This window comes from Rhinatrema bivittatum, chromosome 15, assembly GCF_901001135.1.
Source record: "Rhinatrema bivittatum chromosome 15, aRhiBiv1.1, whole genome shotgun sequence".
In the NCBI taxonomy this organism is placed as follows: Eukaryota; Metazoa; Chordata; class Amphibia; order Gymnophiona; family Rhinatrematidae; genus Rhinatrema; species Rhinatrema bivittatum.
Genome location: NC_042629.1, coordinates 29290750 through 29306790, shown reverse-complemented (window position 1 = coordinate 29306790; position 16041 = coordinate 29290750). Strand labels below are relative to the sequence as shown.

The 16041-nt window shown below is 43.0% G+C and overlaps 1 protein-coding gene across 2 annotated transcripts in view; it reads right to left on the bottom strand.

Moving 5' to 3' along the window:
* GTPBP8 (GTP binding protein 8 (putative)) overlaps positions 1-16041 on the bottom strand; it is a 34750-nt gene that overhangs the window by 10394 nt on the left and 8315 nt on the right. For both annotated transcript variants that reach the window (XM_029578245.1, XM_029578246.1), the window contains 3 exons: positions 6071-6201; positions 3721-3820; positions 1848-1966 (listed from right to left, as the gene is read on the bottom strand). In XM_029578245.1, the coding sequence (XP_029434105.1) occupies positions 1848-1966; positions 3721-3820; positions 6071-6201 (350 nt within the window). The remainder of the gene's footprint in view (positions 1-1847; positions 1967-3720; positions 3821-6070; positions 6202-16041) is intronic.

The window sequence follows — 16041 nt, the reverse complement described above, 5'->3', positions numbered from 1 at the left end:
CCTTTACAGCCCACTATTGCTTGGACAAGGCCGGAAGACAAGATTCCATCTTTGGCCAATCTGTCCTGCATAACCTATTCACAACTTGACGTACCAACACTCTTCCGCCTGCCTGGTAGGGTTCAGGATGCCCTTAGCCAAATTTCACCCCAGTCCTAGTGCCCTGCACACCTGGTCTCCCTGCGAGGAGCCTAAAGAGGAAGCTCGGCTGTGCAGGTTAGAAGCAGAAAGCAGCAGTTCCTATTTTCTCTTCCTGCACAAGTCAGGATAGACTGAGGGGGTGTCTAGCTTCAGTGGGATGGAAGATTAGTTCTCTCTTTTCCATCCCCACCAAGGCTTGACACCCCCTTTTCAAGCATGTCAAGGAGATAAGCTGGGGGAGGAGTGTCAAAATTCACATGAGCTCATATGAGAAAGGGAAGAGTGTGCGTGAGAGAGAGAGAGGAAAGCTTCGGTGCATGTCTGAGAGGAGAAAGTTTCTCCGCCTCTCCTACCCCACTAATCCATGAAAATCTCAGTGACTGGAAATCAAATGTTCTCAGGTATGGAGAGTAGGGGATTTTTTTTTGTTTTATCCATTGGATTTTATTCGATGTGTCTGCTGTTTGAGAAATTTTTAAACATTTTTACGAGTTGTTTTTTTTTTTTTAAGTTTTTGGATTTCTGTGAACTTTTTAAATATTCTTTTTACTAATATGGTTCTACTGTTTTATATTTCTTGATTTTATTGTTTTATGAGGAATGGTAGTATTTCCACTTTTTTTCCATTGTTGCACTGTATACAAAGTCAGGCTTCTTGCAGTTTATAATTCAATTTCTATCTGCATGTTTTTATTTAAACTTTATGATCACTTTATTCTCTGAGGGTCTGTCTGTGTTCTGCATGTGTGACTGAAGGGAAGTATTCTGTTTAGTATGCAGTTTCTGGATAGGGATCTATAGCAGCTTAGCTTATGTTTTTCTAATAGGAGCTTTATTAGGTATTTTAGGGTCTGCTGGAATATTTACAGTGCTGACTCTTCATGGGTAGGATTGTTACTGTTTTGAGCTGGCAGTTAGTGCCATTTTGGTATGGGATATTTACTGTATTGTAATTCTGTTAACTAATGACTTTCTGGAGGACCAAACCCACACCCAACATGCTTTACAATTGGCCTAATATCGTATGGGTTTGAAGTGTGTGTGGTTTTTTTGGCAGGGTTTTCTGGTTTGCATGCACTGCTGTGGTGCCAATATAATACACATTTTTACCTCAGTTATACTTTTGAATTTCCTATTTTTCATGTAAAATCTATTACAAATGAATAATTTTTTAAATTGTGTGCCCCAGCTAGTATAAGAATAGCACCAGCACTCTTGGGCCGTTGAGCCCAGCCTTTCTCCTGCTTGTCTCAATCAGGTCTTTGAACCCATGTAGGGCGCAGGAGCGAGGAATCAGTGGTAGGAGGCGCCAGAGAGAAGCACCCGGCTTCCAGTGCTGGAGAAGCACCCGGCTTCCAGTGCTGCTCATCTGCTTAGGTGGGCTAGGCAGCTGTAAACATCTGTAGCCATCTGGCTTGTTTTGTTCTCGCAGGAGGAGATACAATCTTCTAAAATTACATTAGGTAATTGGAAGTAATTGCCATTGTTCAATGTATTTAGCAACATTGGGAGGGGGGGGGGGGGTGTTAGTGAAAGGACCTGTGTCCCAGATCTTTTAAGTACTGAGTAACACCCCCTGATCTCTTAGCTTCCACCATTTAAATTATCAGTGTATTTTAATTCCAAACTTGAGACCACAAAAACTACTCTGATCTATACAAGTGCACCAGTTGCCCCCTCCCAGCTACAGCCAGCAGCTTGGTTACCTGACAAGAAAAAGCTGAGGGAAGCAGCCTTGTGTTTGCTTCTTCACAAAGTCCTGGATCTGCAGCAGCTGTTTCAGGAGCTCACCTTTGGGGGGCCGATCAATTTTGGTGACCACAAACTGAATCAGGTCAGCAGACACGGACAGTTGAGAAAAAAATAATACCAGAATGCTATATCATTCACACATTGCAACTCAATAAGTATTCTTGCAAATATACTGCTCAAAGTGCATCTGTCTTTTTGGCGGGGTTTTTTTTTTTCCCCCCAAAGGGAATTTAGCAGTTCTGAGAGAATCCAAAATCAAGGCCAGTGTTGGCCATTCTGGAAGCTAGGGCAGAAACGGAGTGGGATCAGCTGCTCGGCAGGCTCCCTGAAGCTCTGCCTCTGTGACATTCTTCAACTTTGCAAAGGGGGCCCCCTTTGCCCTGCTACCCCCACCCAAACCAGCCCTGACCACAGTGGTTGCAGTAAATGGAACAGATATAATGCAAATTGTCCTTTCACACATGAAACCTCATCACAGGCAGCATCCGTGGAAGCCCCACCAAAGAATAAGTAAGTATGGTCTGCACCCATACAGCACAGGGTGCAGTACTCAAAGCTGCTCCCCCCTATCCTGAAAATCTGCTTCTACTCTTTCCTCTGCAGCAACCACCTCTAGAGTGGAAGGGTCATCAAGTCTCCATCTTTGGTCTCTTTTCTGAGGCTGCCATTCAGTGCCAAACTGTAGTGAGAGTTTACAGCATGACGACAAGCGGTAACTGGACAGAGCCAATGGACGCCTTTCACACTGGCCATTACACTAGCTCACTTTGACTTTTGCCTATGACCCTGAGCAGGCTTTGAAGTGGTGTCCTAGAGAGAGAGAGAGCTTGTGCCAGTCCTCTGAGCTGCCCAGTTTCCCTGTTGCCTTAGTGTGAACAAATCTGACTTTCCATAAATGTATCACTGCTATCAATCTTTGTTAGCACTGGAATTTATTTGATTTATATTCTGCTTCTCAGCATTTCAAAGAGAATTATATTCAAGTAATGTAGGCATTCCCCTATTGCCAAAGTGCTTACAATCTCAGCTGCTGATTCACTAAAGCTCCCTCCCATTCTGGGTCTATGGGAAAAGACCTTGAGGAATCAGACCCCAAGTCTGTGCCGGAGGCAATGCAGGGTAAAGTGACTTGCCCAAGGTCACAAGGAGCAGCAGTGGGATATGAACCCTAGTTTGTAGCCCTCTGCTCCAACTACTAGGCCACTTCTCCACTCCACCCTGGAAAGAAGCAGGGACTGTGTTAGATCACTGATTGTTTTCTAATTAGCTATGTAAATAACTTGCTTACAGTTTGTCTGATTCAGCCAATTCACCTTGACTCAGACATCCAAAGTTTGTCAAACTATACTCCCTTTTCTCTCAACCATCCCCCCCTTTTTATCTGGCCACAGTGACATATTATGTCTGCCTATGTAGTACACCCTTAGTTTAGTATGTTTACCTTGTTTGTCTGTGGGCATGCCTACCTTTTGTAACTCATCTTACATTTGTGAGTGCCAACCCTGAACACCGTTGTGAACTAGTTTTTTTTCACATGGAATGACGGTATATAAAACACTCAAATAAATAAATGTTAAGGCAGGGCCATGGTATGTCCATTTAGATAGCTAACTCCCCTTTTTTTTTTTTTTTTTTTTTTTAAATCAGACTGACTGGAGCCCCCGGACCATCTGCTGGAGACAGAGTAATACTGACTGACTGTGGGTGGCACCCTGGTATATAGGGCAGAGCCAGTCAAATCTTGCTCTGTCTCCATCTGCTGGTGCGGAGGCAAAACCCAGGAGTCTGGACTGATCCGGTACGTACAGGGAACAGAGAGTTACTTACAACATAAGGGATTCCATATTCTTCACACATGTTGACAGCTATCATATCTGCTTTTTGGATTCCCACAGAGCCATCCACCAGTAAGAATGTTCTTTTTAAACTACATGGAAGAGAGAGAGAGGATTACAGTGATTTATAAGAGCTCCTGAGTTAGTGCATAAGGACTGCAAACCTCAAAATCAGCCATAGTGCCCTCACTAAGTAACAGTATACCTACTCTAATCTTTCGTACTTTTTCCAGTTTCATTAGTTTGGTTCTTAAAATCAATCTATAGCCTCTGTGTACTGTACTTCAGAAGCATGCCCAATGAGCGGTGCTGCTCATCCTCTGTCACTTGAACACGTTAAGTTCTTCAAACAGTTCCTCATCTGCTTCTGAATGAGATCAGAGACAGCCTGATTGGGCCTTGCAAAATAGCATTAGGGATCCTGTAAGTATATCTATGATTTCTGCAAACTGTTCAAGGTCGGCAGAACTCCAATCAAAGGGGAATGCCTGGGCAGGAGGCAGGGTTACAGAACTGAGGTTCAGTGCCCAAATCAGCACTTCCTTAGAACCCGACTACGCCAATATCTTTCCACCAAAATTTATTTTATTTATTCAAAAGCTTATATTTCTGCTCCCTCCACTCTACACGTCATTTGGTGTGGATTAAGAACAAATCCAAATTTATACAGCATATACCAAACATAACTTAAAGACAAATGTAAAACTTACCCAGCAATCAAATGCTTCCCTGAACGGAACTGACTTTAACTGCTCCCTGAAATCCTTTACATCAGTTTGAAATCTAAGTTGATCCACAGGCCCCGTTCGCACCAAGGTGAACGAGCACTGGACTGTAGCCTTCTAGCTGGAGCGGACAGAAGCCCTTAGACAATCCACCCAACTTTTTATTTCTTTTGATAGGAATAGGCTGGGCATTACCGTTGCCAAACAGACACTGTCCAATTGGCTAGCAGCTTGCATCTCCTTCTGTTATGCCCAAACAGGGACTGCATCTTGGAGGTCATGTCAAGGCTCTTTCTGTCAGAGCCATGGCAGCACCTGGGGCCCACTTCAGAGCCGTTCCCGTGAAAGAGATCTTTAAGAGTGCGACATGGAGTTCTCTCCACCCATTCACATCTCATTATTGTCTGGATAGGGTTGGAAGAAGTGACAGTAGGTTTGGCCAGTCTGTCCTTTAGAACCCAACTCTCCCCACTTAGGGTCTGTTTGGGTTCAGGCTGTCTCCCCCTCTATTACCAACAGCACCATTGTTGCTGGGCCTGTTGGCACTTGGTTGGGTGTCTATTGGTCTCCTTTTGTGTTGGGGAGCAGTCTAGAGCTAGGGCTTCACCCATGTGTGAGGACTTCCATCCTGCTTACCTGTAACAGGTGTTCTCATAGAACAGCAGGATGTCAGTCCTCACGAAACCTGTCCACCACCCGGCGGAGTTGGGTTTCTCCTATTTTTTTGTTTTAATTATAATTATATAGTACAAGACTGGAGAAAGGACCCTGCGTGGATGCATGGTATAGGGTATACTCACTGTGCTTAGTCAAAGTTCTAGCAACTTTGACATTAGAATTCCATAACAGGGCGCCATCGGAAGATGTTGCCCATGTGTGAGGACTAACGTCCTGCTGTCCTCTGAGAACACCTGTTACAGGTAATTAACTCTGCTATATTCACAGACATAATTTATACAAAGTAATTAAATCCCCTTCCAAGGAAGAAAGCCCTGGTTTGGCCAGTCTCTCAGCTGTCCAGAAAATAGGATGGAGCGGCATACAAATTTTTAAAATAAATAAGTGTCAGTTCAGCTCCTTGGTCCTTCTTTATGCCTTTTACTAACATGTGATCTCATTTTCAAGGATGTGCGTCCAAATCAGAATCCTATGCTGGAAATGTAGACCATTGAAGCCTTCCACCTGATGAGAAGGGTTGGCAGAGAACACAGAAATATTGTGGCAGTAAGGGTGACAAAAGCTGATTTGATTACCACATTCCTCCAGAGATGGCTGGGGGTGGGGCAGTATGTATTTTGTTTTATGGAAGGTGTCACTGATCTTTTTCTACAGACGGTTCCAAACTCCTGGAGGCTGGAAATCAGAGGGAAGCTCCTGCAAGCTTTGAAAACCACTTTAGCATCTGTAAATATAGGTCCAGGATTAAGCCACCAAGTAACCCTTCATTCTATCGCTGAAAACAGTGTATGTAATCAGTTATTTAATAACAGAAAGAAAATGTTCTCATCTCTCACATACATTTCCGCAGGATGTCTGGGCTGATCATTGGTATATAGTGATTTAATTCTTCAGTACGTTTCAATAAGTGGAACAAGTCCTGGCATGTCTCTTACTTACTTCTCTCTTGTCTCGAGATAAGCCTCCACCATTTCAACATAATCTTCTGGGGCTCTGTAGCCATAGCCTGGCATATCCACTACGGTAAATGATTTCCCCACTTTAAAGAAGTTCATTTTCCTGGTCTGACCCTAGAGATACAACAAAGTTACTTTTCACAGGTACTTATCCATCAGGTGCTCAAATATTTAAAAAAAAAAATTGTTTCTGAATATTGCTTATGAAAGATGCTAGACTGAAAACAGTAGAAACAGACCGCAGAATAGGTAGATCATAGACAACCCTGCAAGATTCTCTCACAGAACAGGTACAGCCCTGGCAGTTATCACCAGAAACTAACATGCCCATCCTTGGAAGGCTAGCTCCATGAATAGCCTGCCCCTCTAGTCATGCCCACCCTGCTAACAATGGTGAGCTCTCCCTGCCACCATCTCATGATCGGTGGAAGGCTGAATTTTCACTTCTCACTGGTCCTGTGGCTGAAGGAATGGAAGGGTTTCAGCTTTACCTGTGCCCTTCACCAGCAGCAGCACGAGCGGGTATACTCCTGTGGCCAATAAGTCACTTTTATTATCTCCACAGTGATACTGTATGGGGGTAAGGATGAATATATCCTAAAGCTACAGTTTTGAGATATTTATGACTTAACAGTGGAGCTAATGGTTTCAGCAATAGCGTATCATACTGTGCTTCCCTAATAACCTTAGGCTGAAGAAGCTAAGGACCCTATCAGCATTTCCTGCAAAGTACAGTTGTAGTCCTAAGTTTATACACCTCTGGCAGAATTTGAAAGATGTGTAGCATTTTAAGAAAACATGAGTGATCAGACAAAACATGCCTTACTTTTAATGTGTTTCAAGTTAAACTATTTTATGCATCACAGAATAGCACAATCATTAAACAAACCATAGAAACAAAGGAAATAATAAAATGGTCCTGTTCAAAAGCTTACATACCCTTAGTTCTTACTATCATGCCCTGCCCCCTTTTGCATCAACGGCTTGCAGTCTTTTGTGACAGCTGTGAATGAGGCCCTTTATTTTCTCATGGGGTAAAGCTGCCCATTCCTCTTGACAAAAAGCCTCCACATCCTGTAAATTCTTTGCTTGTTGAGCATGAACTGCCTGTTTGAGTTCTCTCTAAAGTGGCTCAAAGATGCTGAGGTCAGGAGAATGTGACGGTCACTCTAGAACCTTCACTTTCTTGCTGCAGTCGCTGATAGATCGACTTGGGCTTACGTTTCAGATCATTGTCATGTTGGAAACTTCAAGTGCGCCCCATCTGCAGCTTTCTGGCTGATGAATGAAAATTACCTCCAATATTTTCTGATAAGATGCTGTATTCATCCTGCCATTAAATTTTGACTAAGTTCCCTTTTGTAGCTCATACCACTCCCAAACAGCAGAGATCCACCTCCATGCTTCATGGATAGTTTATGGTTGTGACCATCAAGTTCTATTTTGGTCTCATCACTCCAAATTATTTTGTTCCAGAAGTTTTGAAGCTTCTCTAGCTGCTGTTTGGTGTACTGTAAGTGGGCTGTTGTGTGGCATTGGTGCAGCGATGGCTTTTTTTTCTGGCAATTCTGCCATGCAGCCCATTTTTGTTCAAGCATCTCCTTATTGTGCATGCTGAAACACCCACACCACTTTGTTTCAAGAAGCCTGTATTTCAGTAGAAGGTGCTCGTGGGTTTTTACTTGAATCCAGACATATTGTCCTGGCAGTTGTTTTCTTGGTCTACCTGACCATGGCTTGGTATTAACAGAACACAAGCCGCCAAGCACGACAGAGCACTCTAAATCAAATGCACACCAGGGGTGAGTGCTAAGTAAAGGTTCCACAGTCCAAAGATTCCAAAACAATTTGTAAATCCAAAAATAATTTTATTACTTCTAGCGGCAACTCCACTGTATATATCAACGTGGTTTTAAACCAAAGGGTCCCCCGACACGGACCCGTGTTTCGCAAAGGGCTGCATCGGGGGGGACGCACACAGGGCTTTAAATATATTCTGTAAACAGAAAGTTAAAAATAGGACTGTGTCAGAGAATGCATGCCAATGCCGTACATAAATCCAAAAAAATATAAAACATTTACATTTACTTACCAAGTTGAAATGTACAAAGACGAGTGACAGGGAGCGCGTTGTATGTCATTAAACATGGAGCTTTAAACAAATGAAAAGGCGCCAAAAGCATTCACAGACCAATCAGCTGAGGCTATCCCTCCACCAATCCGAACACAGAATTCTTTGTCCAATCAGCAAGCAGCTAAACAATCAGATAAAATGAACCCATTCAATTTCTTTGTTGAGACCTGCTGGAGCAACAGTGTTTAACCGATGAATCCACCGTTGTTCACAACGGATCAGATAGGTGTCAAAATCACCCCCTCTAGGAAGGGGAGCAATCACTTCTAATACAAAGAAGAATAAATCGGAGATTGTGTGGGATGAGGTTATCCAGTGATCCACCAGGGGGGCTAATGTACGTGAATGTTTTATATTTGAGCGGTGCTCTATAATTCTAGTCCTGATTTGTCTATTAGTTTTTCCAATATATAACTTATCACAGGGGCAACGTATAACATAAATTACTCCCGTGGAGCTACAATCAGAAAAATCAAAAAGCGTGAACAACTTACCTGAGCTAGGGTCAATAAAATTGGACATCCGAGAGGTGTGTTTACAGACGGAACAGGTCCCACATGGGGTATGTTCACCCTGCGTGAATTTTCGTGTACTCTGTGAAAAATCCGAATGAGTTAGGATGTCTCTAAGATTCCTACCTCTACGGTATGTAAAACGTAAAGAGCTTTGAAATAGGTTTGAAAATGACAAGGCTGACCAATGTTTTCGGACAATCGATGCAATATCATGACTCAAAAGAGAAAAAGGTAAAATACAATTAACCATTTTATCTGTATCTTTCTGTGTCGGCAAAAACAAAAGGTCTCGATTAACATTTAAAGCTCTTTTATAGGCACGTTTCAAAATTTTTAAGGGGTACCCCCTCTGTCTAAACCGGAGCAACATCTCCTTAGCTTTATCCATATACTCAACCCTAGAGGAACAGAGCCTCCGTAAACGGAGGAACTGACCTGTAGGGATATTGGTCTTAAGAATTCTCGGATGGCAACTATCGAATTTAAGGATAGTGTTGCGGTCAGTGTCTTTCCTGTAAATTGATGTCGTGAAGGACCCATTATCTATCATAATAAGCATATCTAGAAATGAAATTCGCGTGTGGTGTAAATTGGAGCTAAACTGAAGGTGTGGATTACAAAGATTCAGCCAGTCTAAAAACATGAAAAACTGAACCTCAGTCCCTAACCAAATCAGCAGAACGTCGTCAATGTACCGAAACCATGCATGTATAAACTCTTGCCAGGGGGAAGGGTAGATGTGAGTTTCCTCAAAGTGGGCCACGTACAGGCATGCTAGACTGGGGGCCATTGTAGCCCCCATCGCAGTACCTTTGACTTGTTGATAGAACTGGTTTTCAAAGCGGAAGTAATTTTTGGTAAGTGCTAGAGTGGTGAGTTGCATCAGAAATGTTGTAGGGACTCGATGGGGTGCAGGCTGTTTATTGAGGACGGCCTCAATAATCGTTAGTGCTTCCTGCTGGGGGATATTGGAATAAAGTGAAGTAATGTCCAATGTCACTAGCAAGCATGAAGCTGGAACCTGTAAATCATTTAACAAAGTGATAAGGTGAGCTGAGTCGCGAACAAACGATTTAATGTGCGGAACTGTAGGTCTCAAAAAAATGTCCACAAATTTAGAAAGGGGTTCCAGTACCGATCCAATCCCGGATACGATCGGACGTCCCGGTGGATTTACTAAAGATTTATGAATTTTGGGCAGTACGTAGAACACAGGAACAATGGGAAACGGAGCAGTAAGTAAATTCGCCTCTCGTTGAGTAATGTACCGATTGGTTAATGCATCTTGCACTATGATCGAAATATCGTTTTTCAATAAATCTGTAGGATCAGACTGTAAAGGCAAGTAAAATGTAGAATCATTCAATTGGCGGCAAACCTCGGATCTATAATTGATACAGTCCATGATAACCACCCCGCCCCCCTTGTCAGCGGATTTAATAACTACTGTAGAATCTACTGCTAACGAAGACAGTGAAAAACTTTCATCCTTAGTAAGATTATATCGCATATGCTGACGTGATTGGGAGAGGAGGTGGATGTCACGTTGTATCAATTTTTCAAAGACTGTCAACATCGGGTCAACAGGGCCTGGAGGGACCCATTTCGATTTTACCATGACCAGAGACCCATCGGGAGGGGATTGAGTATTCTAAAAAAACAATTTTAATTTTAACAACCTAAAGAACCTCTGTAGGTGTATTTGTAAATTAAATGGATCATTGCGAATGGTGGGCACAAATGACAGTCCCCTAGACAGTGCTCTCAATTCAATTTCAGACAAAGTCCGTGAAGATAAGTTGAAAACTAAGTCAGATTCTACTGCCAGGGGTCCGGTTGTTGTCGGGTGACTCTGGTAGAGCGTTGAGTCGTCAGCGAACGTCCTCGGGATCTGGACCCTCTGTTGCTGCGGGGTACCTGTCCCGAGTCTAAAAAAGAGGCAGCTATAGAAGAGTAATGTCCAGAGGTTGTAGTGCCGGTATGTGAGGTCTGATTTGAACGAGGGTTTGGCTGCAATACATCTTCCCCCGAGGACTCGTCCAAGGACGATTGAGCGAAGGTTACTGTCTTTTTTTGGATCCGATTTGGATTCAGCCATTGATACACGTAACCCTTAGTGTAATCTGTGATGTCTCTCTGAAATTTCTTGTATTTCGCTGCCTTTAATTCTTTCCTGTATTTTTCCAAATTTTCAATAAACTCAGTGTGTTGTTGTTCAAATAAGTCCAAAGAAATGGCACTGGATCGAATGGTCTGGATACTCGCTTCCACTTCAGTCTTTAAGGGAATCAAAATCTCCTTTGTGGTCTCGATGATCAATAACATCAAGTCAAAGGAACATTTGTTCAATATCTTGTTCCATCGTTCAATAAAAGCCGGATTATCAGCGTGCAGTCTTGGTTCTTTTTGTACCCTTAAACCGCGAGGTATCCTTCTGGCTCTGCAGTATTCAGTCAGGGTAGAGGCGTGTAATTCAGCTCTAGTTAAATGTTTCTGTGTATTAATGGTGTCCGTCCAGGTGATAGTAGGAAGATCCTCAGCCGCGTCTGTGAAGAATGGAGCGTCTGCAATAACAGCTTGAAAAGCCTCATCAGAGTAACTAAAGGTTTGGTCGTCGGCACTGGCAGCCATTTAATTTGCTCACGTATAAGGATAAGTCCACAAGCCGCCAAGCACGACAGAGCACTCTAAATCAAATGCACACCAGGGGTGAGTGCTAAGTAAAGGTTCCACAGTCCAAAGATTCCAAAACAATTTGTAAATCCAAAAATAATTTTATTACTTCTAGCGGCAACTCCACTGTATATATATACTCCACTGTATATATTTAAAGCCCTGTGTGCGTCCCCCCCGATGCAGCCCTTTGCGAAACACGGGTCCGTGTCGGGGGACCCTTTGGTTTAAAACCACGTTGATATATACAGTGGAGTTGCCGCTAGAAGTAATAAAATTATTTTTGGATTTACAAATTGTTTTGGAATCTTTGGACTGTGGAACCTTTACTTAGCACTCACCCCTGGTGTGCATTGGTATTAACAGAACCCATAATGTTCCACTTCTTGATCAGAGTTTGAACAGTACTGATTGCATTTTCAAATCTTTGGATATCTTTTTATATTCTTTTCCAGATTTATAAAGGTGAACTACTTTTGCTCTCAGATCCTTTGACAGTTCTTTTGCTTTCCCCATGCTTCAGTACAGTCCTGGATGAAATGCACAAAGATTTCTCAAGAGCTAAGAAACTCATTGACTATTTGTAATTAGTGTCTGTATATAATCAAACAAGAGAGTGGTGTGGATACCTACCCTTCATTGCCATCTCAAGGCGAGTGTATTTTATCAGCCTAAACATTCAAGGTTATGCAAACTTTTGAACAGAACCATTTTATTATTTACCTTATTGCTATGGTTTGTATAATGATTGTGCTCGTCTGTGATGTATAATAGTTTAATTTGAAACACATTAAAAATAACACACATTTTGTCTGTTTTCTTTAAAATGCTACACATCTTACAAATTCTGCCAGGGGTAGGTAAACTTATCAGCACAACTGTTAAGTAAAGCCAGCAAGTAATATTTACAAAAACTTTAGAATAGAAACAGCTAGAACCTGGAGAGAGGAAGTGAAGTCACTTCACTGAATGGCCGCCTAGGGAGCCTGCTCCCAAAACTGACCTCAATAATTGCAGTGTTTAGTGCACAGAACCTCCAACTAAGCGCCGAAACTAGTTGAAGGGACTCGGGAAACAACAGGATGTCAGTCCGAAAGAAAATTGCGGACTTAAAACATTTTTCATTTGACATCGCAAAGTTGCGGCCTCCCGAAGCAGCGCTGGAGGAGGGAGAAGCCCGCGAAAATAGCGGCGAGAGCGCGTCGGAGCCAGTGAGCGAAGTGCCCTCGTATCTAATATCAGCTGCAGATACCCCTCCCCTTACACGCAGCGATTTTCAAGCCTGGTTCGGGGATCTCAAAACGAAGATGGGATCCATGAAAGAGGAGATTAAGGCGATGATTGCAGAGCTGCACCAAGCCCATGAGGAGCTGGGAGACCGCGTGGGTGCAGCAGAGCAGCGGGTCCACGACATTGAAGAGCAACAGGAGTCCCTTCAGAAAGAAGGGAAATACCTGCAGGAGTCTAACATAGAGCTAAGGGCATGGATTGATGACTTCGAAAACCGCTCGGGGGGGGGGGGGGGGGTGCCTGAAGAAACTGCATATTTAGACTGTAATGTGGTGATTAAGGACATCTGCGAGTTAATCCTTTACGATAATAATCCCCCGGAAGGGCGACCTGAGATGCTCTTAGAGCGCATTGGGCTTGGCTAAGCCACGATGTAATCAACCGTGAGACACAGTGGTATTCTTCCACTTGTATCAGATGGAAGAAAGAGAGTAAGGGCGCAAGCGGAAAGATATTATATGGCAGGGTTACCACATTGAGGTCTTTCAGGACTTGTCTGCCCACACAATAAGGAAGCGAAGGGAGTTTAAGGAAATTGTGACGGCCCTACGGCAAGGGGACGTGCGATATAAGTGGCTATTCCCTTTTGAACTCTCCTTCACCATCAGAGGATCCTCAACCAGAGTCGAGACTGTGGAGGAAGCTAGAAAAATCCTTGCTGATGCTGGGATGATGATACAAGGCGGAGTGGATAATCCGCAGTTTGCAGAGCAGGACCAGAGGGGTAACCCCCCAACGATGGCAGCGCGTGAAATCTGGAGGAAAGAGACTGCACCGGAGCTCGGAGGGATCCACCCCATCTTCTGATCCCAATCGTTGAAGTGACAACATTTTAAGCCACTCCCAGAACGGTTGTCTTTCTTAGCAGTTGGAGGTTGGTGGACATCTGATACTTCATATGTATTAGGACTATATCTGCAGGCATTGGACATATCTAAGTGCTGGCTTTATAGCTGTATGGAAATCAGAAAAGGAGAGGTCGGGTTCGGGTCCCTAGGGGGGCTCTGAGAGACCTTTCCTCATAGAGTAGGGGGGGGGGGGGGGGAGTACTGTATGGTTTGGGAGAGGGTTGGTTTGTGTATTCTGTTTGAATGGTGTACTGTATTGAAGAGTATTGGGTGTTTTACCTAATACGGCGGGAACAATTAAAGTGTTATGGAATGTTAAGGGCTTACATACATATCATAAAACGCAAACGTCTATTACAAGATGCCCTCACTGCTAAAACATATCCTGTTCTGTCAAGAAACACACTTAAAAAAACGGCATGAGAAATTAATGATTTCTCATCATTTTCCAGTACAGTATTATGCCGCTGCTACGGTCAAAGGTAAATACAGTGGGGTTGGCATTTTCTTGTCAAACAATCTGACAGTAGATGTGCAGATGGTGGTTCGGGATCTGGAAGGTAGATACCTGCTCCTAAAAATTTAAATTGGTCACCAAGTGTATACGTTAGTAAATATTTATGCACCCAACACTGGTCAGGGTCCCTTCATAGACAAAATCGCTGCAGTCATGAGGCAATGGGCAGAATGTTGATTGTTGGCGGAGATTTTAATTTGCCATGCTGTCCTTATTTAGATACCAGTACGGGCAGCTCCGCTTACTCTAAGGCACATAGAAAAAGTCTAAGGAACTTTAGGAGGGATTGGGACTTGGTGGATATTTGGCGCCATACTCACACCTCAGAGAGGGACTATACTTTCTTTTCATCGGTCCATGGATCCTATTCTAGGATAGACATGTTTTTAGTAGATAAAACTTTGGTTAACTTTGTAAAGGAAGCAGGTATTGATGTGATCACGTGGTCAGACCACGCAGCAATTCGAATCTCTCTCCATGGTCTGGGAGACCGGGGGGAACGATTCATTAGGTAAATTGGAAATTCGAAACAAGCGTCATCCCGATCCCCAGGTATGCTCTCAAATGAAAAGTTTACGGAAAGACCTAGAAAACTTAGATGTGGGAACCAAAGCGCACCAACTAGATAGAGCAAAACAAGAATATTACGAGGGAGGTAGCTAGCTAGACGCCTCAAAGCTAGAATGAGTCTTAATCAAATACTTAAAATCCAAAATGAAAAGGGGGAACTTGTGTCGGAGAATGCGGCCACTCGGGACCGCTTCACCCAATTTTACCAACAACTCTACTCTAAACGAGTGGACATTTTGCAGAGCGATATCCAGGCCTACTTGTCTGATATCAAACTTATCCGAAACTGGGGAATTTACAGCAGAAACAGCTAGAACCTGAATTTTCACAGCACACTCAGTTCAGGGTACAGGAAACCAAACTGAAGAAACTGTTTTTAGTAGGCCAAGATTCTTGCATTAAAATGTTGCAGCTTTTAGGTATTACTTAGTCTTAATGATATTGTTTGTATCACTATGAACACTCATGTTTATCTGACCACCTTGCCAATCAGAACATGCATGGGATGTCAGTGAGACTTTGGCACCTGCAATCTAACCCATGCATCCACATGAGTCAGCCAAGGGCCTGGTCTTTTGTGCTAAAAAGGCTGCAGCTAGGGTTTATATGGTAATACTGTAGTACTATGACCAGCAAGAGGTTGATATTCCGAACATTAGGGGTTTTTACCTGTTTTTCTTACTACAAGCACACAGATGCCATTTTTTAATCCAAAGTTTGTACATAGTATTGATGTCCAATATCCCTATCCCTTGATGTCCCCCCTAGGGACCCGGTTATATGTAAGGGCGCTGCCCAAAAGTTTTTTGTTCTTTGTGAACCGATGCGATGTGCAAACGGCTATCGGTATATAAGAGACTTTAAATAAATAAAACAATATTAATTTGTTTTTAGACATGTTCTTATCGACATGACAATCCTTTTATTGTTTTGGAATTTATAAATGTTTTTTCACTTGTAAACTGCTCTGTGCTTTGGCAGAGAGTGGTATAAATGCGAATAAAGATTTAAAAAAAAAACCAAACAAACAAACCTCCCCTCTACTTAAAGGCTTCCAAACTGAACTTCTAAGCTTGTATGAAACTAAAGCCTGACATTCAACGTGCCTTTTTTTTTTTTTAAACTAGACAGCGGGAGGTCCATATTCAAAAGCATTTACTTGGTTAACTAAGAAGTTAGCCAGCTAAATGAATATTTGGGCACATAGCCTGCTAAATCCTAGTCTGCTAGTTAGCCAACTAATAAGGTCATTTATCAAAATGTGATGTGGCCCTGCCGCATGCGATATCGGCCGCATCGTGGCGTTATTATTTAAATGGGAAGGGGAGGAGTGTGGGTAGGGATGGAGCATGGTTGGGGCCTGGCAGCGCTGTGGGTGATCATGTTTTCCACATTATCGCCGGCAGC